The 24,749-nt window shown below is 41.6% G+C and overlaps 6 protein-coding genes across 6 annotated transcripts; 3 read left to right on the top strand and 3 right to left on the bottom strand.

The window, feature by feature from the left end:
* Positions 1 to 3,514: 3,514 nt before the first annotated feature.
* Positions 3,515 to 5,609, top strand: LOC108021251 (uncharacterized). Its single transcript, XM_017089869.4, has one exon. The coding sequence runs from the start codon at positions 3,608 to 3,610 to the stop codon at positions 4,559 to 4,561; it is 954 nt and encodes a 317-aa protein (XP_016945358.3). The 5' UTR covers positions 3,515 to 3,607; the 3' UTR covers positions 4,562 to 5,609.
* On the bottom strand, positions 5,554 to 7,527 carry Ent2 (Equilibrative nucleoside transporter 2). The gene has a single exon (XM_017089868.4). The coding sequence runs from the start codon at positions 7,121 to 7,123 to the stop codon at positions 5,750 to 5,752; it is 1,374 nt and encodes a 457-aa protein (XP_016945357.1). The 5' UTR covers positions 7,124 to 7,527; the 3' UTR covers positions 5,554 to 5,749.
* Positions 7,528 to 8,401: 874 nt separating this feature from the next.
* Positions 8,402 to 9,914, top strand: Trmt6 (tRNA methyltransferase 6 non-catalytic subunit). The gene is made up of 2 exons (XM_017090521.4): positions 8,402 to 9,467; positions 9,527 to 9,914. Exons 1-2 carry the CDS (start codon positions 8,477 to 8,479, stop codon positions 9,868 to 9,870), a joined length of 1,335 nt encoding a protein of 444 aa, XP_016946010.3. The 5' UTR covers positions 8,402 to 8,476; the 3' UTR covers positions 9,871 to 9,914.
* COX5BL (Cytochrome c oxidase subunit 5B-like) lies at positions 9,871 to 10,624 on the bottom strand. Its single transcript, XM_017090523.4, has 2 exons — positions 10,333 to 10,624; positions 9,871 to 10,276 (listed from the first exon to the last, which is right to left on the bottom strand). Exons 1-2 carry the CDS (start codon positions 10,514 to 10,516, stop codon positions 9,993 to 9,995), a joined length of 468 nt encoding a protein of 155 aa, XP_016946012.2. The 5' UTR covers positions 10,517 to 10,624; the 3' UTR covers positions 9,871 to 9,992.
* A 291-nt stretch (positions 10,625 to 10,915) lies between these two features.
* COX5B (Cytochrome c oxidase subunit 5B) lies at positions 10,916 to 12,536 on the bottom strand. Its single transcript, XM_017070682.4, has 3 exons — positions 12,308 to 12,536; positions 11,692 to 11,865; positions 10,916 to 11,131 (listed from the first exon to the last, which is right to left on the bottom strand). Exons 1-3 carry the CDS (start codon positions 12,387 to 12,389, stop codon positions 11,025 to 11,027), a joined length of 363 nt encoding a protein of 120 aa, XP_016926171.1. The 5' UTR covers positions 12,390 to 12,536; the 3' UTR covers positions 10,916 to 11,024.
* An 80-nt stretch (positions 12,537 to 12,616) lies between these two features.
* IFT52 (intraflagellar transport 52) lies at positions 12,617 to 14,785 on the top strand. Its single transcript, XM_017076764.4, has 3 exons — positions 12,617 to 12,771; positions 13,102 to 13,747; positions 14,141 to 14,785. Exons 1-3 carry the CDS (start codon positions 12,659 to 12,661, stop codon positions 14,684 to 14,686), a joined length of 1,305 nt encoding a protein of 434 aa, XP_016932253.3. The 5' UTR covers positions 12,617 to 12,658; the 3' UTR covers positions 14,687 to 14,785.
* Positions 14,786 to 24,749: the final 9,964 nt, after the last annotated feature.

Here is a 24,749-nt window from a genome sequence, read left to right as displayed (position 1 = left end):
AAATAAAAAATGGGAAACTGTAATATACGCCTATACATAACTAAATAACTATACTTTGATATATGATAAATATATTTTATAAACAACTTTTACTCTTAAACAATAAACAATTTTAATACTCTATCTTCAGCCTTACCGTAAACTAAATGAAAGAATCTAAGAAAGAATGTAGTAACTCCTCTTGGGAAGAGCTCTGCAGGCCAATGTGCAAAGATGGAATTCTATCCTAGCCTAAGCCTAAAACCAACGAAATCGAATACAAGTTGTTAGTTATGTTGTTTGATGTAAATAAGCTTTAAGGTGGTTAGCTCAATTCAAGTACTTTGTTTACTCCTTTCGTTAGATATCGTTTGAGGCATACTTAAACCGATAGCGAAAACAAAACCTTTGTGATCCAACAAGTTTCTTCTCTTCCATGAAGCAAAAACCAAAACTAACCAATATAATACTATGAATTTAAAATTAATATGTAATTACATTGACTTAATTAGCTGAGACGTTCAATAATTTCGCCTGGCATTTAGTAAAGGAAATCGTGACAAACGAAAGTAACTAAAATAAATGAAAGCATGAAGCCAAAAAAAGAAACTGAAATAACATTGTGTTTTTATTGGCCTTAATTTAAGAAACCAAAGGAAAAATTTTAAATAGCATTTTGAATATTAAAATTTAATTTTGTTTTGATTTTTTTTAAGTAAACATTCAAAAATGTGGAAGAGAGGTAAGTGCACTTAAAATAACCATATAGATATATATATTTTATCCACTTTCGGTTATTATAAATCAATTCTTACAAGAAATCCCTAACCCCATATCTTCCACCTCCATTTTCCCAAAAAACATCGATGACTTCCTCCATCTATTGGCCAACTAAATCAAATCCACACCTCTGAAGTCCGCATTAAAAATGAAATATTGCACTCAAGAGGGCCCCAAAGAGACGCTCTATAAATCGAAAATGTAAACCGTGGAAAAGTCCGGTGTGGCAATCTGCATAAAACACGTAAACCATTGCAGTGCCCCGCCCCCCTGGTCTTTCTTACTACGCCCATTTGTTGGCCACGAACCGCGGGCTAAAAGGCGGCACGCAACTAGCCACAAAATGTCCGCCTGGCATGCAATGGCCATCAGTTTGAGGCCAATGGACGAGTGAAGAGGGGGCAGGAGAAATGGGGTTCTGGGCTCAGAACCCTCCTCCTTCCACCGGGAAAACTTTCGACTTAATTGGCCAATTGTTTGCCAAGGCGCTGAACAAGAAAAAGTGTTGCATATTTGATGCCGTTTTACACATTCTCTTTTTTTCCCCCTTTTCTCGACGTGAAAGAGGTGGCAAGTTTTAAAAGCCCTCGTTTTGGCAGCTAATAATTTATCGGAGCGATTTCAGCGAGCGTCTAATTGCCACTCGGGCGAGGGGGTTTGGCCAACGGTTTTCGGGAACAAATATGAAATTATGGTATATAATGCACGAATGGCATGGTCGCCTGCTCTAATCACGTTCATAATTGAGCCGCCCGATGAAAATGTCCGGCACAAATTGCCGACCACTTAAATCGGGAAACCTGAAACGGTTGAGGATGGTATTGGTATCGGAGGAGGAATGGAACCAGAACCACCCACAATGCCATGACTCACGTGTGTCACTACGGTCATTATCTAATATAAGTAGTCGACGGAAAGAAGAAAGTATCGTTCAGCAAAGTCATTATATAACATTGCTGCATTTTTCTATAAGAAATATATTAAATATTTAAATATCCTTGTAGAAAGCATTCCTTTTTACCAATAGAAAGGACTACCAAATGTACATACTTTCTAATCCCTTTGAAGTTAAAGAACAGATCTATAAATAAAGTTTTTCTAGGACCTTACAAATTCTTTTAGATATAGAATGCAAATAAAATAATACGCTATATAAGGAAAGCCTTCAAGGTAACAAGGACCTTTAATGTTTCCTAGAATCCTTCTCTTCCCTTAGAAGGAGCTTATAACTCATAACTTATATTTATGCCATATACGATTCCTTTGTAATCAAAAAAGGTGTCAGCTTACAGCAAACATGATGTGGGTTCAGTGACCTAATTTCGGCCGCATTTCCAATTTCAGGCATCCACTATAGCTGGAATGTAAGTTTTAAGTGTTTACTTTAATTTTTTGCGCTGATTCGTTATTCTGGACACACAGTACAAGCCATTCTACGACTGCCATCCGCCCATCCCGCCGCTAATGCCAATCAAATGCCGACCCATGTCCTGACATGGGTTCCTCCAACAGTTGGCTATTTTTGCGCTATTGTGAAACGGAGACGCAGACTATGGATTCTGAATCTGGAGATCTGGAGATGCCAGCCGCCTGTCAGAGGAAGGCAGAACTCAATACTGGTGCAGGATAATGCCCCATATACAGACGCACAGTACATAAATAATTTACATTTCGCATGGTCACGCACAAATCATGTGAGCCTCATTCCAGGACAAATGGGAACAGTCAGACGGAGAAATTGGAATTTGGTTTGGGGCTTTTCGATTTTAGTGTGGTAGGATGCCGCATGATGCGTATAAAAGTGACAGTTTAACATGGAAACCCACTCAAAATGTTAATTGATACATATGCAAGGCGATTGCGGGCCGCGGGGTTTCAGAAAGTTTCTCCGTTCGCTTTCGAGGCGAAAGAAGAAACTTTTAACGGAATCATTTTCCAGTGGAGATTAATGATAATCTGCCGATAAAGGTCAATGCTAAATCCAAGCATTTTAAGTGTTTTAAAAATGCTTTATTTGAGTAAAGGTAGTAGACAGTGCCGGAAATACATGTACAAGATTTTTGGATCATTATTATTTTAGATGCATTCAAATTATTTTTCATATCCTAGGAATAGACTACTGATAATATGTGAACTTATTTTTAGGCTTTCAAAACTTTTATATAACTAGGAATTAAAAAAAAAAGGGTTAACTAGTCAAGGATCGCGGGAAAATTAGAGTTTTAGAATTGATTTCTCATATTATCCGACGACTAGTTATGAACAATAAATAGTTACAAAAAAATAAAATTATTCCGTCACTTCCAATTTGAGAATTGTAGAAAGGAGAAGATTTTATGAAAATAGAAGACATCTTTGACATACAACAATTCAAAAACCTAGAGCTGTTGATTTGCTCAAAAATCTCGTGAGCGGCTAAATCGATTAACTGTTTTAGGATATTAATAAATTATTTTTAATAACTGACAAAATGAAAATAGTTCTCTGTATTTTTATACTAAATGTAAACCTTTTGTGAATTTGATTTAAAACATTTTAATTATTATTTTCTAATGGGAGCTCCTGGGTAAGCTAAATGAAAATGTATCTCAGTGGAATCTGGCTATAAAAAGATGTACATTTATAATTTACATGTTAAGACAGAGTTGCCATATGAAACTCGTATTTCCCGGCTTATTTAAAAAAATAGTTTATATTCGATACTTGGTCAGCAAAAATATATCGATATCTCGATAGTATCTAATTGCCACCACTAAAAATACAGAACAGCTGTTAGCTGTTATAAAAAAAAATAAATAGTCATTATAAATTTAAAATAGTTTAATTACACAAACATTAATTATTTATCATGGAGAGACTGAACGATGATTGCGTGTGCAACATACTGGAGTTCCTGCCCCTCGTGGAGCAGATTAAGATGGCCCGGTTGGCGCCGCGGTTCGAGGAGCTGCTCTGCCTGATTGTGTGGCGTAAGCCGCGCTATCGTAAGGTTTCCGTATCCGACTCCATTCTGGAGCCCCTTAGCAAGGAGGACTACGTCTATTTCTTTGAACTGACAAGCCCCGCGATGGAGGAGCTGTACATTTGGAACGTGCACAAGAAGGCCTTCGACTCGTACCTGGGTCGCCATCTGATGAGACCCGAGTTGGCCTTCTACCTGCGCAGGGACTACAGCAACCTTCGGGAGCTCTGCATCGCGGACGAGAGCATGAACAACAGCATGATCCACACGATAGCCAAGAGCTGTCGCCAGCTGCGCAGCCTAAGCGTTTCCAGTGCCTACGTTACGGGGAAACATATCACTGGATTGACCAATCTGGAGACTCTTGTGGCGCCCGAATGCTCTGTGGAAGTGTCCTACCTGGTAGAGCTGCTGGAACAGCTCCCCCTGAAGCACCTGGACCTCACCTCAAACCGGCATCCCGTGGAGGCGACCATTCTGCAGACGGAGGGCAGCAAACGACTGGAGCGCCTCGGTCTTTCCGATGCCCAGGACTACGGCTTCCCGCTGGCCGATAGCCTGCCTCGCTTGACAACGCTGGTCGTTAGCTACCACAAGGTTAGCCCCCAGGATCAGCTGAACATGCTGGAGTCGACGCGTCAACGGGTAGAGCGAACCGAGCGGAAGTATCCCAAGCGCCTGCAATCGATATTGTGCAATGTAGTGGATGTGGAGGTGGCCCTCGAGAAGATTGCAGGCCTTGAGAAACGCCATCCGAGGGACACGCCAAAGTTTAATGAACTACTAAAAATAATGTATTTCTTGTCGAATCCGCAGGACGGAGATAAGAAATCACCTTGAAAAAGCAGGGGATCTTCTTCTGACCTGCCCCCCATGTTTGCCCTTGTAAATACATAAATAAGTACCAGACGTCACCCAAGTGACAAGTGGAACTGATATGTTTATCTGCTACTAGCTGCTTCCTAGTGTAATTATGTGTCTACGAAGATAAGGCCTGTTTGTTGGGGTCTATTATGTTTACCAATGAGATTTCGGCGCCAATTTGAAATAATTTGATCAATTTTAAAAGCTTAACCAAACTAATTTACTTTACCTTTGCATAGGGTAGTAACCATAAATATAATATTGCTTTCCTTAGTAAATAAAATTTGCTTTGCCCAACTCTTTTTTAACTTATACATATATCGCAAAAAGAGAATTAAATTGTTTCTGAGTAACGTGTTTTTGCGTTCTACAAACATATTTAAAATATTTTTGTTTATCGTAGATGTGTTAATGTATCCCCGTCATAAATGATTACATTTTTCTTCTAAAGAATTTTGTTTGTATCCGGCAGCTCTCTTTGAAATACTGTTTAATTTTGAATGGTAAATGTATTTAATAAAACATAATAAGAAGCAAAGGGTAATGAAATAACCCAAGATCCCTAGAAAAAGCAAACTAAAATTCCATTGTATTTTGTATTTCATCAAAAGTGTATTCGCGGTTCCGGTGAGTGTAAATCTAGCCCGGTAGTTCAATTTTTCGTTGTGTTTTGCGTGCACTCAAAAACTGCACTGATTAAAGGTTTATTTAGTTTAGCGTGTGTATATCTGTGCCAGTGTGGAATAAACTTTATTATTTCATTCAAACAAATGAAGCTGTGATACAAACGAACCAAATATTCCATTGACCTGTTAGACCCCCGTCTAATTGATATACATATGTACATCAATTAGGACCCAATTGTCAGACTCTACATGCTCCCTTTTCTCTTTTGTCGGCACAATTTTCCCATGGATAGGAGGTACATTGTTGATTAAATTTGTACCATTATATTTGTATACATTCAGTTTATGTAATAAAATGTTATTTGAAAAACTTTATTAAATGAAACGTGCAAAAATGATTGGTTAAAACGAAACCAACTGGCGAGGTCCCTAAACTGGTCTTGAGCCCAAAACTGCATTTTGTGGGTCAGATAAGTTGTTAAAAATGAACAATGAAATAATTGTAAAATATTAGTAAGTGTCATACGAACAAAAAATACTACATGACGAAATGGGGTCCCAGATACGAGAACAGTACCCCGGAGAATATGCCCGTGATCAGCATGGCAGCTGCGTACATTCCGGCTGTCGTCTGGTACTTGGCATGTACCGTCTGCGGTGCGTACATCATGCCCAGAGAGCTGAGATACCCGGAGGTGTAGGCCATCGCAATTCCCATTCCCCAGTAGACCCAATCGTTCTCGATTAACACGGTCAATGAGCGCACCGCACCCGGCGGAGCGTAGTTGCACATGATGAACAGGGGGATGAACACCAGGCGCAACACTACCGGCACCCACAGGAACCTCGGTCCCGGCCACTGGACCCAGGATGTGGTCAAACTGCCCAGCATGGCGAACACGTTGAAGGTCGCAAAGCAAGTGATTAGCGTAAAGTGACTCGGTCCGATTACGAAATCCTCCGAGCGATGCACGTTCGCCTGAATCGCCGGAAACACGGACAACGTCACGAAGAACGTCAGGAAGATGTTGAATAGCTGCGGCGAGGCCTTCTTGAAGATCTGCCAGTAAGGCACGTTTAGCTGCTGCTTGGAGTCCGATTTCTTTTCGCTGCTCCGGCTGATGGTCTCGTAATGGCGGAAGAACTTGTTCAGCGGCAACGCAAAGTAGGTGTCGAAGCAGAGCAGCAGCACAAGGATGGCTGTGACGAAGTAGTAGATGGCCGCCGTCCTCTGGGATGTAAAGATCTCGACGCAAATCAGGGCCATGGCGGTGGTAAAGCATCCGCTGATGTTGGAGCCCAAAACGACGGCACCGGTATATTTGATGGGCAGCGAGGCCACAATTCCGTAGATGGTGTTCTGGTAGATGCCGTTGCACACATTCAGCAGCACAATGCACACCATGGTGGTCCAAAAGAAGACACCGGGCCACTGGGAGGAGTCCAACATGGCCAGCACAATGGTCACCAGCAGGATGACCATCTCGAAGATGATGCTGTACACGATGCGGCTGGTCAGGTCTCCGCCAAAGTTGACAAAGATGTTCAGCCAGTTAAAGACCAGGTTGGGAATTTGCGAGGCGAAGCCCATGTTCTGCATGAAGTGGGTGCGGTAGTTGACGTCCGTGGCCACCGTGTTGTTTGGTCCGAACTTAAAGTCCTCAAAATAGGACTTGGCCGTGATGAACATGTTCCAGGGCATCAGCGTGCCCATGCCGTGCAGCAGGAAGATGAAGAACACAATGAGGTATTTGTCCTTAGGCGCGGGCAGACCCAGTTTCCCAATCACTGACGTGGATCCTTTGCCGTTGGACTCGTGGGCCGGCAGCTTTGACTCCCACGAAGGATTCAGCGTAACCGGCACCTGCTGCTTGCCAATAAAAGGCGACTTCTCCGATTTTCCCTCCGCCATGGCTGCGCGACTACTGTGCCGTTCTGGTTCGGATTTCTTTCTGGTTCTGGTTATGCGGGCGACAGCAGTTATTGGGGCGTATGCTTGAAACCCGAAAACTTGCGCGGTCAGTTATTCTGCGCTGGGGGACGCCAAACCGGTAGGAGGGCGGGAAGGTTTGATTTTCAGCTTGAGTTGAGCCACCACTCCACTCCACTCCAGTTTCGTTGCGGGATTATCCTCCTTGCGGGCGGTTGGCCTGGGATTAGGTGTCACGTGGAGCAGCCGATTGCAGCGGCCGAAGAACTGACTGCGCGGACTGTGATTACAGAACAGATCGCATTGAATCAAAGGTTATAGTTGTACACACAAGGCACTAACGCGTTATATATATACTACACATAAGGCACGCGTTCTTGTACTCGTTATCGCATTTGCGATTATCGCCGAGTCGTATCAGCTGTACTCGATCGGACGGCGTTGCCACTTCGCTGGAAATTCTAATTTATGGGCGTAGCGACACGCGATTTCAGGGGATGACGACGGCATGGGCGCAGTCTGTTTCGTAATAGCCAATGGGGACGGGAGTTAAAACAGTTGAATAAACATGGCTTATTTGTCTCTTCGCAGTTATTTTTTTTTATCTTTTGTGATATCCATTTAATTAATTTCAATTGATAGGTATAAGTCGAGACAAAATATTTGTTTTCTTTTGGCAAACCATCACGCTCCCTTTCTTTAGCCTTTTACGACGACCATGTTTGTTTAAAACATTCATAGCAACCATATAAAGATGAAGCTATAACAGCTTATCGCAGAAGAAAGTACTTTACTCATTGAATGTTCTTTTTATAGGTATTTTTAGCTGGCAATAATCCGTTCGTAAATTGATTTCTTTGTATTTGAGATTAAAAGCAAGCTCATTTGCTATATGTTATTGTTGTGAAGCTGTACTTTAATAAAATGGCTATTTCTATGATAGAGTTTAATGAATACACACTTAACCGCCTGTTGCTTTGAGAACAAATAAGAGACACACTTTATTTTTAAATAATATTCAAATACATTTGATCAACAGGTATCAGGGCTGCCAGATCAGTAAACTATCCCCAAAATACAATTTATCTAAAAACAACTTAGCCAAAAACGAATTGAAGTTTTCGAACTAATTTGGTCTTCAATATTAATTTCAAAATATTAAAGTCTTCAAAGTTTTTAAGTAGAACACCTGCAACAGGTGGCAAGGTTACCAGATTTTGCACGCTTTCCAGCACTAAACAGACTTCCTCTTCTTACCTCGCCCCCCTTCCATCACCGGTATTTCTTTTGTTTTAAACACGTTGTTTATAAGAACTATAACATAGGAAAGCAGCCATGGCCACAGACACGGCCACCCCTAGGATCCAACTGGGCGACTACATCGTCATCCAGCGCCAAAAGTACACGAAGCTGCAGAAATTCGGCAGCCTGGACACCACAGCCACATTGGGCAAGGAGACACTGGAGCTGAAGTCCCTTTTGGACCAACCCTATGGGTCCACGTTCAAGATGTGCGTCAAGGAGACGAAGCCGGGCAAGAGGGGAGCCCAGCGCCAGCACTCCCTGGAGCTGTGCAGCGAAACGGAGTTGAGAAGCACGCGGGAAGTCCTGGGAATCTCCAGCAGTGGGGCGGACAACCGGGATATCTGCGACGACGGGGAAGCGCAGACCCTGAAGCCGGAGGACATCGCCCAGCTGCGTGAGGAGTGCAACGACTCCAGCAAGATCATCGAGAAGCTGGTGGAGAACTCAAAGACCTTCCACAACCGCACCGAGTACTCACAGGAGAAGTACCTGCGAAAGAAGGAGAAGAAGTACTTTGAGTTCGTCCAGATTCGCCCGCCGACGATCCGGCTGATGCTGGACATCTTCTACCGCCAGGATGCGGAGAAGGTCATGGGCATTCGAGTGGACACATTGTCGCAGATCATTTCCTACTCGGGCGTTTGCGGCTTCGGCAGCTACCTGCTTTACGAGAGTGGAACCAACGGTCTCCTGCCGGCAGCCATGCTCAATTCCATAGGAGCAGGCACCGAGGGCACCCTGGTGCACATGCATCCGGGAAATGTGCCTCAGAAGCAGGCTCTGCTTGCTCTGAAACTGCCCCTGGAGCAGCAACAGCGTTGTGTGTCCGTTAATCTGTATTCCGTTTTGAGGGAGTTCTACCAAGGAGGTGAGGCGAAGGCCACTACTCTACCGCTCGAGGAGCCCAGCAAAGTGGAGCCCGAGGAAAGCCAGCCGGAGACGCCAACGGAGGAACAATCGGAAGCGATCGAACCTATAACTAAGAAACCCAAGTTGGATGAGGCTCAAAGTGGTAGAGATGGTATTTATGATTATAATGGTTATTGAGCACCTAATCACACAATCCCTCTTTTCTTTTAGGTTCCAAAGGACCTCCCCGCTGGCACTTGGAGAACAAACGGGCCACGGCTCTAATGCATGCCGAGTTCGACAGCCTTGTGGTGGCCGCCAAGGAGCACCCGTCTAGCATCCTGCAGGCCCTGCTGCCTCTTGTCAAGCCCTCAAGACCCGTGGTGGTGTTCAGCACCTGCAAGGAGCTACTGCAGGAGACGTACATGGAGTTGAAGACCTCCGGCAAGGTAACTGGTCTGCACCTGACATCCAACTGGCTGCGTACCTACCAGATCCTGCCCAATCGCACTCACCCGGAAGTTAATATGAGCGGAAATAGTGGCTACCTTTTGACGGGCTATACGCTAAGATAGTTGTTGTGCAAATGCCAAATACATGTAAGCCTTTATTTTGATAATATCATGCAGTGTTTAATGCCCGGCGAAGACCATGTCTAGTGTGTCCGTGTACTTGTACAGCGCTCTGTGTAATCGATCTAGACGGGTGGTACGTTCTTTAGCACGAAAAAGTGGCCACACTCGCATCGCTTTGGGCCCTCGTCCTTCTCGAGCCACATCCACTTGGGCAAGCGATCGTCCAGGCACAAGCAGCCCACAAGGCGGGCATCGAATGCCGATGGTATCTCTGTTGGATCGTTCTCCCTCCCCGAGCCACGCCTAATGACCTTGGTGAATCCCCAGGGATCCTCGCAGCCCTGCTTGGCCAGCTGCATCTCGCGCTTCTGGATTCCGGTGACCAGTTGTTCGTCCTCAATCAGTGCTAATTGGGCATGTGAACTACATTTTCCATTTTTGATGGATCTACTCGCCACTTACCAGACTTTTGCACTTGAGTTGTGGATATGGGACGCGTTCCGGGAGCAGCCGCTACTCCCCCCTGCCGTTGCAATCCCAGACGACGCAGCAAGGAGTTTAGCTTACCCTCGCGCTGGGTCAAATTCGAGATAAGGCGCTTGGAGGCGGACGGTGCCTTGAGTAGACGCGAAATGTAAGACGACATCTTTAATGCAGCTTAAGTTGAAATATACGGAAGTCGCGGGAGATAATCTTACCTCTAGGTAAGAGAACTGGATTGAAACTGTGCCTAGGGTCCTGAAAATGTTTGATTTTTGGTTGAGGCGCCTACTGACACCTTAGAAATTTCAACTTAGGAAGTGAAAATTAAAAATACATTTATTTATTTCATTATTCCATTCCAATTAGTTTTTTCGACATCCTACAACATAAGGTCCTGCCAAAAGAAATCCTTACATTTTCGCTCGAAATCACTTGTTAACCTTTATTGTTCGCATGTCGTGTATAATTAAGCATCTGCCATAAATTGCAGCGGAAAATAAGAATGGAGAACTGAAAATGGAAGCTTGCCGCCCGTTTTCTTTCCTAGGTTCACTGTTTCGAATTTTTGGGTTGATGTTTGTTTATTTGGACAGCTAAATTGGTTGACTTTTAGCTTAGTAGTTGTTGTGGTTTTGTTATTAATTTGTTTATTTAATTAATTAATAATAACTTTAAACAGCTGCCTTCTCCACCAGCTTGAACCAGTGGCCGCACTCACAACGCTTCTGGTTGCCCTTCTGCAGCCACATCCATTGCACGTAGGTCTGATCCTCTTCGCCTAAGGAGAATTGAAATTAATATCGTTAAAAAGTACTCTACGTGAGTGATCTACTCTTGGTCTGGATAATAGCACTAAGGGTTCAAACGTTTTTCAACCAAACTCAGTTGGAAAAAGATTTCTGCTTCACTCAGGTTTTGCATTTTACTGAACAAAAGCGCTATTAAAATTAAAAGCGAAACAAACTTTTTAGTTTAAAATTCGCAAGTTAACAAAATTAAATTGGACGGAATGGTAAAATTATTATAAAATATAGTCGAGCATTATTAATATAAGCCGAAAGCTTATCGTTCAATTTTCAATGCCTATTTGTTAAAAATTTGAAAATTAAATCATTTTTCAAATATTTAAGATGATATAATATTATATCTCAGAATACTGTTCCAAGCTTAAGTTTATGTTGTTATGTTGATAACTAGGTAAATATTAAGATCTACTTTAAGGTACGAAAGATGGTTATGGTAGGGAACCAAAACAAATCCGTATAGCTAATAAACTGGTATTTGGCATATCGTTTGTGCTACTATCCTGACCGCTATGGGCGTCCTGGGTCTACTCACAGATGCATCCCACAATGCGGGCATCGAAGGCCGATGGAATCAGGTTGGGGTTCTCCTTGGTGCCGGCGCCCCGCTTGAAGACCTTCATGTCGAAGGGATTATCGTTGCCGGCGGCCTTGAGCAGCAGCTCGCGCTTCTCGATACCAGTGGCGTGCTCCAGAGGATCGTTCATCACTGCAACGCAGAAAAGGAGTCATTAGAATCGAATGGATTAGCTCATAAACTGATAAGCGAGTGGTCGCATTGGTTACATAAACGGCAGACGCCCCAAGCCCAAAGGCGTCATTAGCAATGGGACACTTTGGGAGGGGAAATCCCGTCCAGCTTCCATCGAAGTGCTAACTCCGTGTTGCTGTTTCACCGCTCCCCCTCTCTCCGGCCATAAGTCACACATTTCCCTGCGCATAGTTATTACATAACCTCGCACTTTCCGATGGGCACTTTTCGGGGGGCCAAAACTGCAGTTTCCTGGGGCTAAGTAGTGTTGTGACTTGGTGTTTAACCATTTGCTTGTCATTATTATGCAATTATCCAGCCCAGAATCTCCGCCAAATTGGCGAACGTGACAAGGGGAGCAGCTGTCCGTGGGATTTCCCTGCTGCTTTTCTCCACTTACTTTTGCAGAAGCGCACGGGCGTGTAGGCAACATTCTGGCGTGCGGCGGCACGGATCGCCATGCGTCCACAGATCGATGCCATTGTTCGTTTTGCAAAAATTTCGGTCTCAGAGGGTGAACCAAAAATTCTTTCGTAATTTTTCACACGGCGAGGCGGCGTTGCCAGATGGGCTAGACTTAAGGACAGTGCTCGACAATCCAACCGGATTAAGTGTTGCAAAATCCCGATTTCGGACTATCGATAGCACGGCGCTGCCATCTGGTCCACAAGAGGGCGCCACCGCGTTGCCGGGTAACCAAAGGTATAAACAAAAGAAATTAATAAAAATTTTGTTGAGAACGACAATTAAAATGTCCAATAAGCCCGTTATCTGCTTTGATACATCAAAAAATGAACGCTTTCAAATATCAGACAACTACAAAATGCTGCACCGGAAGCTGAAGATCAATTGGAATGTGGAACAGTTAGTATGCCAGCAGATCTCAAAGTTTTTTTCCTGCCTTTACTTTTTGCATACCGAACCGAAAAGTTATATTTTACTTTGGAAATAAATTTAGAATAAATATATCATCGAGTTCCTAAAAATATATTTCAAAGTTCTAATAACCGCTCTTTTTGCATAACGGTCTTTTTAGATCAGATAATTTAATGATCAAAATAACTGATTATTATCGACTTATAAAAATGGACGAACATTGTAAACATCAATTTGATATGCATTTTTCTGTAACTTAGCACATAGACTTCTAGAAATAGAGAAACTTTATATTCTATCAATTTGTACACTTTATAGAAACGATGCAGAGCTCAGAAAGGAGCGACTTGCCAGGGTAAAAGTTTTTGTACTCGCCGGACCCCAGGATCGCTTCACGGAGGACGAGTTCGAGGTGCTGAAGCACTACGTGGAGGTGCAAGGAGGAAGTTTGCTGGTGCTCCTGGGCGAAGGAGGAGAGCCGGAGTTCAATACCAATGTAAATTTCTTTCTGGAGCAGTACGGAATCTATATCAACGGGGACAATGTGGTGCGACCGCACTACTACAGGAATTTCCATCCCAAGGAATGCATCGTGGGTGGCGGCGTTGTCTGCGAATCTATGTGGCGACACCTTCTCAAATTGGACATTGAGAAGGTGGACTACGACTTCAGTGACGAGAAGTACAAGATACACTTTCAATATCCTTATGGGGCCACCCTGAATGTATCTGAACCAGCGAATGTCCTATTGACTACGGGTCCAGTAGTGTACCCCTTCAATCGTCCCTTGGCAGGCTACTTTACTAACGGGAAAGGTGGAAAGATTTTAGCGTTAGGATCTGGCTACATTTGGCATGATAAATATCTTCAGGACAAAACAAACGATGCCATATTTGAGTATTTGCTCAAACTCCTCGGAGGAGACGAGATAAGCTATAGTCATTTGGATTTTAATGATGTGGAGGTGGGTAAAATGGTTGTCACGAATTATTTTTTACACTATTTCCACCTGAAATCACTACATTTAAAAGAAAAGGTTAATGACCAAACTAATGTTTTTTGATGAATATAAATATAATTTATGGTTTTTTAAACTCCGATAAGGTAATACATTTTACTGTAGTTAATTTGCATACAAGTCTATACACTTATAAAGATGAAAAAGGTAAAAAAATCAAAGGGATAATACATTAAGTTTCATTGTGAATACTTTTTATGCAACTCTAAGAAACTTTTTGTCTCCTACCTATTTTTTGAACTAGTTGAAAAGATTAAACAAGACATCGCTACTTCCTTTAATAACACAGCGACATTCTAAAAATCCTAAGTTTAAACCTTATCCTCTTATCTTCATCAGCTGAGCGACAATAAGCATTTCACCGATCTGGCGTTTCTGGCCGATATGCCCAAGGCCTGTCTTATCGACTCCATTGGCACCGAGATGCCCACGGACTTCAAGCAGATGTTCGACATGAAGCTCTGTACCCTGAGCAACCACCTGCTCAAGGAGGTCATCGATGCCTACGAGCAACTGCACGTCAAGTATGAGCCACTGAGGATCATCAAGCCGCAGTTCGAGATCCCGCTGCCCAACCTCCAGTTGGCCACGTTTCCGCCCATCTTCAGCGAGCCACCCGCTCCGCCGTTGGAACTGTACGATCTCGACGAGACCTTCAGCGGAGCTCGATCCCAACTGGCCCACATGACCGGGCAGGTTCTGCAGGCGCTGCAGGCCAAGGAACCTCAGAGGAGGGCTCTCAACCAGCGGGAACTGGAAAACTACGTAAAGGAGTGCGCCAGAATTACGGCTATTGTCGATGAACGACAGGATATGGCCGCCCGCGAGATACTCAACATTGTGGCCCGCCAGATTGTCAGTTACAGACCTTATGCGGAGGATTAGGACGCTCCGATTACGACATTCCTTGCAGCGTTTTATTTTTTTTGGGCTAATCAGCAGAATCAGAATTATGTGAATATAAAATTTAAAATTGAAAACCTAGTCTGTTTTATGTAAACATGTTGGCGACTCGAATTCAAACATGGCCGGCAAACCAGGGAAAGAACGCTCCTCCGTTCTCCGCAGGGCTCCCGAGTTAAATTACACCGAAGTCAATTTTTGGAGTGCGGGAAACACAAAACCTGTGGGAAGTAAAGCTATATTGCAGCACTTACCCGATGTTCTCCCATCGTTTAGTACGAAAATTGTTTATTTAACACAATTAATTATTTGTATTAATATTTCCCCATAGGCCAAGGGCCGCTCTTACCCCGCCAATCGCCCAAAATATACCCTGAAGAACTGTTCTGTTTTTAGGTGTCAACAATTTGTTTCCGCTTTTCTGGAGGGGAACTCTCGTCCCTCACTGCTAATTGGTATGAAAAGCAAGGGAGGGGGGTTTTAGTGTGTGAAACCGCTAGTTAATGCTTGTCACAACAAATCTTGTCATCAATCTAGGCTCCCTGGGGAGAACCAATGTCCCAGGGAGTGGAGTCCTGTAAAAAACTCTTGCGCAACTGACGGTTGTAAATTGTTTAGATTTTATTTTCAAGCGGACAAGAATTCTCTGGAGCCTAGGCGGAAGCAGGACACTTTGAGGAAGGAAAGGAATACCTGGTACTAAAAAACGAAACACATATTCAAACTAAGCCTGGTGTGTAATAAATATCCTTCGGAGATCGAAATATATCGATCCAAGCATCTATTTGGTTCTATAAAGTTTAGTACAAATTTATTTTGTGCTACTATCCTTAATTATTACATATATCTTTGATATGTTCTTTTTATTTGCTTATAAATGAGTGGCTTTAATATTTTCGAAGAATATTACTTTTAAGTAAACGGTATGCCCAAATCAGGCATAAAGTTCATAGCTATGAGTTAATATAAATTTAAAAAAACTCTTTTGGATTAGAAATTGTATGTTCCTAAGTATAACAAGATTATAAATATTTTGCTTTTATTAAATATTTTATCATTTTTGCTATTAAGTATTAAGTTCTGTATTAAATATAGATTTAAAATGTCCCTTTTGCGAAGACAGCTAACACTGTTCCACCCAAAAGGTCTGCCTTCGTGCGGCCAAGAGTGGTGGTGGTGACCCCGACTCCCCGCCAACGGCTGTTCAATCAATCAATATTGAAGGTTCCCACACCGCAGGCGGGGATCTGGAACTGGAACTGGAACTCCATGGGTCCCCCGATCCCTCGCTAGTGTGTTGGCCATTTTGTTTGCTATTTCTGTTTGGTTTTTTTTTCTTCTGCTGACCGCTAAATATAACGTTGGACGGCTAAGCCGAGAAGGTGGAAAGGCGGTTCGGGGTGCAATAATCTGTCAGGGGAAAAGAGGTTGGGCTGAAATCGGATACGGGCCAAGTAGGAAGTTACCTTGAGTGCATTTCTATATATTGACAGTGACAATGCCCGCCCAAGTCCAAGTTGCAGTTCATTCATGGTTTCAGTTGGTACTCTTTTTTCTTTCTTTTTTAATTTTTAATGCAAACAGGTTCACAGGCTCACGGCACAGAAGCCGCACAAGTTTTTCCCGGCTGCTCATCCTCATCCTCGTTCGCCCTCCACTTTTCCCCAGCCACCTGGCCACCAAGAGAATTTTCATTAACTGGAAGGGAAAAACCGATTTTATTTCGATTTCTGTTTGCCGAACGCATCCAGCTGTATTTGCCGCTCTTCCGTTCGCCCAAAAGCAAGCGCAAATATTCGGAAAAGTCCTGACTTTTCAAGTGGTCTGTTTGACTTTCCGGCGGCATTCCTTTTTCCAGCTGGGATTTTTCTTGTTCCCAAATCTTAAATCGACTTAATAAATTAGTTACTTGACCAAACTGTCCAGCATTTGTCACCTGTGCGAGGGGCTTGCATGGGTGGCGGGGAAATTCCGGGAAAACCCTCATGGAGCTGAACGCCATGATGCGGGTCGTCGCGACATCATTTTAATTAAATTACAGCCACCAAAACGTGCGACACTATAATAATTTTTATTCATTGTCAAAAATGGGCAATCATAAAAAACAACACGTCTGTGTCGCAGCTGGTAAAGGTTAGTCTGGGGGAGGGGCAGGGGCTGAGAGTGCGGGGGAAGCTGGCCAGACACATCCACATCCACCAACATAAACAGACACTATCTCACATAAAGGGAATGTAACAATCAATTAGCAGGCCAGATAGGTTAAGATCGGGGTTTTCGTTTAACCCTTGGAGGGAGCACTTTCATTTGGCTTTATTTGATGTGTTATGTTGTTAATTTTTTAAAATTTTTTAAAATTTCATTTCCCAATCAATTTTATAAAATTTTAATTAATAGGTAATTTAAAAAAGAAAAAAATTTTATTTAAACATGTATGTAAGCAATTGTAGGTTGAACATTTTCATGTAATTGTAGGTATGATAAGGGGTCGATTGTACATGATTGAAAATACACCTATCGTTTATTGCTAACAGCTAAATTCTATAGTTTTCACAGTTTAAAATGCATTTATTTTTTGTATATTTTTTTGTATATTTTTTTGTTTAATTTTTTAAAATTTTAATTTTGACTTTACCAAAATTAAAACTAAATTTTACCTGAAACAAAGGTAGTGAACAACTAAAGAGGCTTAGTATATTTATAAGAAAGCAAGTATTGACTGATTTTTATTTATAAAAGATCATACAGTCTTGAAATATCATGTAATAGAAAATGTTATATAATCATAAAAAAAACATGAAAGATATTTTGTTCTCGTTATAAGATAGTGAGTATAGGTTGACCATGTTATAAAAGTCTTTCTTCACTAGTTTTTTTATGTTTTCATTCTTTCTATGATATTAAATTTTTTTTTTATTCTTAACATGTCGACTATCTGGCGTTCTTGGCCCCTCTTGCCCGCGACAGGGTTAAACCGCTCTGGCAGCCGTTGACCCAAGATTGGCTTGGCACGCTTCTTCGTCCGCTTGAACTCGATCTTTGTCTTTGTTGTTGTTTAATGGCAGGGCAGGCCAGGCCGCGTTGTTGTAGCTGTCGCTGTGGGGCCCAATGTCAATGTCTATATGGCCATCAGCCGAATAGAAAGCTTGTTTTTTATGTTCTGGCATTGTTATTAATATATCATTAAGTCGCCGTTGTACAACAAGCTCTAATGATGCGTGTAAATGCTAAACAAATCACACACTCCACCCAGAAAATACCGATTCGAGACCAAAATATCACACACTAAGCCAGGGGAAATGTGCTCGAAGCGCGTGTACAATTTAAAATGAAATAAAATCAGACTGCGCAGCTTTCGAAATTTTATGAGCTTGTTGTGCTTATTAGTCGCACCACGAGAAATGGCGACAGGCCACAACACCACCAAAACAACAAGAACAACCAAGGGAACAACAACTACAGCAACAACAACCACAACATGCATTTCCACGGCTAATTTTTCACGCGTACTCCAACTCCAACTCCAACTCCAACTCCAACTCCAATCCCATTCCCATTCCCGTTGCCAAAGTCGGCAACCGACAGCGACAGCTCCTGACCAGGCTATCACTTCCCAAAGTTCCTCCAAGGGTATCATTGTTATTTCGTGGTCTTTGTACTAAAATTCGTTTCAATCCCAATAAAAAAACTAAATAAACCTAATATTCTGTGAAAATGGTTAGACTTCTCGAATGATATTGATATTTGATAATGATAATTTTCGATAGACTTTTTTTTATGTATTTCGCTGTGCTTTGAATCTTAGTTTCACCAATGATATTGAATTTCTCAAATATCTATCAAAAATATAATTATTTATTAACTAATCTGATTTAATTGGAAATAATGAACGTTGATTCTCAGTTTCCAGGGGAGAGCTTTTTATATATATGCAAATAAAGTGTTAATTAAGCTAGAATTTCATTGTAAATCAGAAATAAATATTTGTACACAGAGAAAATTCTGACGTTCTCATCTGAGTTAAAAATGTTCTTAAACAAGTAAACTATTAGTTCAGTCCTTAATGTATACTTTTCAAAAAGTTGTTAAGTAAACTCAATTTAACTTTTCTCTTCTCACCATTTCGTTCTTATATTTATACCAAAATGTACTTAGACGGTTTTTAAGAACGAATGTTCTCAATTCAAGAACAATATTCTCAATTCAAGAACAATGTTATCAATTCAATAACAATGTTGTTAGATACCTTTCTCTGTGTATAAATTATTTAAGCACTCGATTTCATATTAGACAGTTTAATAAAAATCTCCTAAGGTAACTTAAGACAGATAGATCAACCAGCATTCGACGAGCTTCACTTAGCCCCCATAGGTTCCTTGTGCTTTATTTTTATATTTTTTGGCACGCCAGACACGCACGAGAAATTCCAAGAGATAAGGATCGTGTACGACAAGGTGTATTATGGACCCCCAATCCAGAGTCCCCATTCCCGGAGTCCCCGTCGCATTGGCCCCCCGTTCGGCAGCCAAAGGCCCACTGTCCTCCGGTCGAAGTTGGGCCGTCGAGTGCCATACTGTTGACTCTGTTAAATTGCCAATATTTATGGTTTTGCCTGCACGGGCTGACTTGTTAAATGGGTGTTCCTTCCAGCAGCCTTTCAGAGGAGGCCATCCCGATGGCGAGTTCCCGAGATGTGGTCTTTGTACTCGTACCCCGGACTCCTCGAGAGTTGGTAGCTGCAAAACGTTTAAAGACAAAACGTGTTGGCCCGATAAGGCAGCTGGCCGTGGCGAAGGGCCCTGCCCATCAATTTTGACGTCTGCCCGTCAATGATTTTTTAGTTCTTAACAGGGCAGCACGCCATTTTGAAAGGGCCCCATAGATCCAGTATCTCTTTCTATGGCGTATGTGCAGCTAAGCAGAAATGCGCAATGTCGTCGCTGAAGCTATAAAAATGTCAAAACATGCAACAAATAAAGAAGAATTATAAAGAAATCTAGCGAGAGCAAAAATCATACAAAATAAGAGCACGTCAGTTCGGCGAGCTCTATACAAACACAATCCAGTAGTCTGTGGCTTTTTCTCTACAAAATGCTAAGGTAGCTCGAGTTCAGGTGATTTCTTGTAATCGGATAATGACGATAGGGGAGCTCTTTAAGTTGGGACTAAAGTATTTTTTCTGGTTTTTCATTTATTGTATATTTTTAGGTATAAGGAACGGGGTTATTTTATTTAAAGATCCAACACTTTTGTTTTAGTCCCATCTTTTATATGAAGCTTTCGAAATCTTGATGTGCAAATCCACTTTGTTAATGATAATGGTTTTAAAATATATTCACTGGTGAAAAATACGAAGTAATCTATAAATTTCATATTAAATTTAAATATTGTTTGCTATATTTTTCATCCATTGAGGTTTTTGTTTTACTTTAAACATAAAAATGTCTTATTCAACAATTGTAGATTATAATTGTAAATTAATTATAATTATTTAACAATTAAAGATTTTTAAAACACAACTTATATTGATAATAAATTCTGTTAAATACTAATTTAAATATTTTCCTATTAAATTAGGCTATTTATTATGTATTCCATTGAACACTATGTTTTGTATTTGGTCAGCAGACTTTTATTTTTCTCGTCCATTTTTTAACAGTGTACTTACACACCTAAAGGTACAGAAAACGATGATTTTATCCTGTTACTGATTTTTAACTAATACAATTTAACAAGCTATTTTCCTATTTTCCTAATATTCATCAACATTGCTATCAATATAACTAAAAGGATCTCAGGGCATTAATAATTCCCCGAAGTCCAACTCCTTTCCCATCGTCGCCCTTATCTCACTCGATGTTTAATGGACAAAAAATAGAATTCTGCTTTTTTTCCCCTGGCTTGTTTCCAGGTTGATACGCCGCTGATCTTGCGGTTTTGATGGTTTTATATCGCATTAATGCCATTTTCCATGGCAGTTTTTTCTTTTATTTTGGCGAGGAGCCGCACGCGAATCTGCCATGATGCTGACATTTCGAAATCACCCGAATCCCTTCTGAAACCGTAGATGTGTGAGAGAGGAAACCTCTGGGCTTATCTCGATCCGAATGATCGTCACCTAAAATGTTATAAGTCACACCTAGCCATTTGTCAGATTTCTAGCCGCCCACGGGAGGTGAAGGCAGCGGGCAGCGGACTTCGAGACTTGTTCCATAAATCAAATCGGTGCAGGTTACATTTGAGGTCTATAAAAATGCAAATAGTATGCATAAAGTATAATTTTTATAACTTAATTAACTGCTCTTTGGGGGGAAGTGCGACCGGGGACCTGCTGTGTTTGCTGGCATTTTCTCATTAGGCTGGCGCCAGGTTTGAAATTGATTTTGGCCGCATTTACATGACAAAGCTGGTAGGTGGCTGAGTTGACTGCGATCGATTTGTCTCTGATAAGCTTATCAAATGGTAGCCGTTGCTGCAGCTTCTTCAAAATCCCAGCCAAGCCAGAGCCTCGACTTAGCCGAATTCTCGGAAGAGTTGCAGATAAGCCGAGGGCCAGACGAACATTAAATAATCTCCCTCTAATTTGGGTGTCGTTTACACGTGCCAAGATCTCTCCACTTGGATCCACTCCACTCCAGACTCCCTGACACTGATGAGGCCCATCAAGATGGTGATGGGTCGGGTGTTGGTGCTGGGTGCCCAGGGTCATCAAACACTTGGCTCTATCGCTTCATCTCGGAATGTGCGTGATATGCGTTTCCAGGGGGTGGCGTTGCGTACCTTTAAAGTTTACATACTTGATTGGGTTTTATGGAAAGGGTTCGGCGTGGTAACATTCGCTTAATTTCTGAGGAATGTTCGGATGCAAGTGATAATAGTCCTCTGAGATGGCATACACCAGACGTTATTATTTTTACCAATCGAAGAAAAATAAGGTTTTTTTTTATATCCATCCTAAGTCTAATAAGTTTAAGGAATAACATTAGTGAAGTATGACAGAAAAGACTTCCAGTTTTAATACTAATAGCAATACTACCAACTAAAATAAACTACATTATAATATATCTGTACCAAAATTTTGTCCAGCATCATTTCAATAAGAATATGACTTACAAAATAAAACAGATGAACCTATTTTTGGATCTAAGCATAATCAAATGTTAGGTAAATGGCAATTAAAATGTGTGTTGATTGTAAGAATAACATTAAATATCTCTTAAAGGATGTACTCCATAAACTACCTAAATTGTCAAAACCTACCATAAGTTTAACATTCGCAACCGTTGGCAATATCCTGGTAGCCAATATTCATAATCTCCGCTTATAAACTGTCCGACAAACTTTATTCTCGCCACTCTAGACGTTATTTATTTATTTTTATGGTGTAATTTGCTATTTTTCCCGCTCGCCTCCTTTAGCCCTGTCTCTCAACTGGCTGACACTTGACCCTTTTAGAAAATAACCAGTTGTGAGTGTGTGTAATAGGGTGAATATTGGTGACTGTCTCGAAATCGAAATCTGGCGCCGTTTACATTGCCCGCGGCTAAACAAAAAAGAAACATCAGCCAAATCCACAAACGAGAATGTCTATACAAAAGTCAATAAACTTCAGTGTTATAGGTATGTGGACGACAGCGACAATCACAAGGGCAGCAAAATCAACAATAAGAAAGACAAGGGGGGCGTATCGACTTGAAGGGATAAATAAAGGGGTTTCCTTAAATTCAACAGGTGCAATATCTCTCCATTGAATCGTATTACAAGTTTTTAAGTGTTTATACTTTTTTTTATTAACTGTAAGATATTTTATTACCAAACCATTCTGTTACTATCAATACTATATCCGCTAATGTTTCGTTCTTGTTACGAAAAGTGATATTATTACCCCAAAGTTATACAATATAAAAAGGGTGACAGTTAGAACTATATGTCTTAAGATATGTATCTATGTTTTTTCTTTACAAATCAGTTAAAAGTTTGATACTACATTGAAAACTGGTCATTGAAATGGATTAGTTTTATCAATAGGTTTGATATTTGAATACAAATTTTTACTTATACTGTTACTATCAACTCTATATACTTTTGTTTCTAACATTTTTTCATTTATTCCGATGTTCTATCAAAAGATTAAGACTATTAATATTGATTATAAAGATCTAGTTCTTTGTGTAACACCTTTCCACCATTGAATTCATTAAAAAATTAATCCCACATTGAAAACCTGTCATCAAATTGGATTAGTCATAACAATAGGTTGCCTATTCTCTGACTTTTCCCTGAGACACCAGCAATATGTTCCATATCCAGACAACAAAGTTTGTATAGTTCCCCAGTGATAGATGTTTCTATCGAGTAGTTCCCTCCCTCCGGTGGGTTAACCCTTGAAAACCCACCACTTTTCAGAGCTGACTCATCCGGGCAGCTGGCTCCGAGGCTCTTCCCGCTGCTGACTTACTGTCAACTGGCGCTTGGCTTGGCCACCAAAACCCGGTGGCCATAAATTATCGAAAGGGAGGAGAAAGGGAGCACCCTACGCCTTTGTATCCCAATTTGGGGACCTGGCCAGGGCTCAGGGCTCCGGGCTCCGGGTCTTCCTCCTCACTGTCGCCAGCTCCGATGCCAAGTGATTTTTTCTTAACGCGCCCAGCGGGCGCTCATTGTCCAAGCAGTTAAACAAGACGCTTTTCAGCTCGTAAAACAAGCCACAAGAGGGATCGGAATCGGGATTGGGATCGGGATGGGTATGGGTATGGGTATGGGGATCCCTCCTCCTGCTGCCCGTTTGTATTTGTATAATAAAGTTATTGATTTGTGTTTTGAGTGCCGTGGGTGACCCCTTGGAGCCACAAGAAAGATCGCGGGGCTGGAGAAGAAAGAAAGCCTTTCCCCTGGAAATTAATGCCTCGCATTTGGAGCGACAATCGTTGGCATTTATCAGTTTATTTGCTTTACGACACGCTGAGCTGTTTAAGGCCCAAAGCTGACGCCTGTCAATTACGACATGAGCAAGTCACTCCCCTCGAGAAACCGCTGCCCACCACTAAAGTCCACACCACGCCACTCCACTCCAGTCCAATATTCCAAGTCCAGTTTCGATCGGGCTGATTCGGGCTGTGGGCGGCGCATTTAAGTAGCTTAAACAGACGCGGTGGTCCAAGACATAACTTTGTCTAATGACTCGGAAATCCGTCACTAATAATAAGAGCCGGGGCAATAAAGAGGCAGCGAGCATTTGAGAACCAGCGTTCAGCGATTGCCGATGCATTTCTGCACTTAACTCGAACTGGCCAACTGAGCTCCCATCTGAAGCTGGGATGTAGATGGAGTTGGAGATGAAGTGGACTTGGAGTTGGAGTTGGGGCCTCTGACGCTGAGCACGTGTGTGCTGCCGGCATAATCCTATTACCCAGCCGACGTCGCTCGAGTTTTATGAATGAAAACATTCCTCGGATCACAGAAAGAAATGGTTGTTGAAAAATATTAAGATTAAAACCAATTTGAGGCAGTTGAAGGGCTAGACATTGGGCACAATCCACAAGTTGATAGGTAAATCAATCAAGAAATTTAGGAATCAATAAGTACTTAACTATTTATAAGTCATTATCGAAAAACTACATCCGAACTTTGGTTTACATTGGAAGCTCTGCGGTAAATTTATAATAAGTCATAATATTATTAAAAAACGATTCTTAAGTACATATATATACAATTCTTGGGGATAAGAAAATGAATACAGGTAGCGTATTATAATTTTTTTGAGAGCTCCCCCAAGTCCTTATTCTCCATCGCTAATTTGGATTGCAGTTTAAAATGCCAAAATTTATTTGACTATAGCTATGGGCATTTTATTACAATCTAGTTTCGAGAATAATTATATTAAATTAATAATTCAATTAATAACTAGCCACGGAGTACTACCCATACTTTTATTTAAATACATCCGCTTTACTAATGATACCGCTTCCCTTTAATTTGCAAATCGCGCCGAGCCCATCTTATCTAACTCATTAGAGGAAGTCGTTCCGCATCCCCCTCCGGCAGA

The sequence above is a fragment of the Drosophila suzukii genome, chromosome 2L (assembly GCF_043229965.1).
Source record: "Drosophila suzukii chromosome 2L, CBGP_Dsuzu_IsoJpt1.0, whole genome shotgun sequence".
Taxonomy (NCBI): Eukaryota; Metazoa; Arthropoda; class Insecta; order Diptera; family Drosophilidae; genus Drosophila; species Drosophila suzukii.
This window is presented reverse-complemented; position numbering and strand designations above follow the sequence as displayed.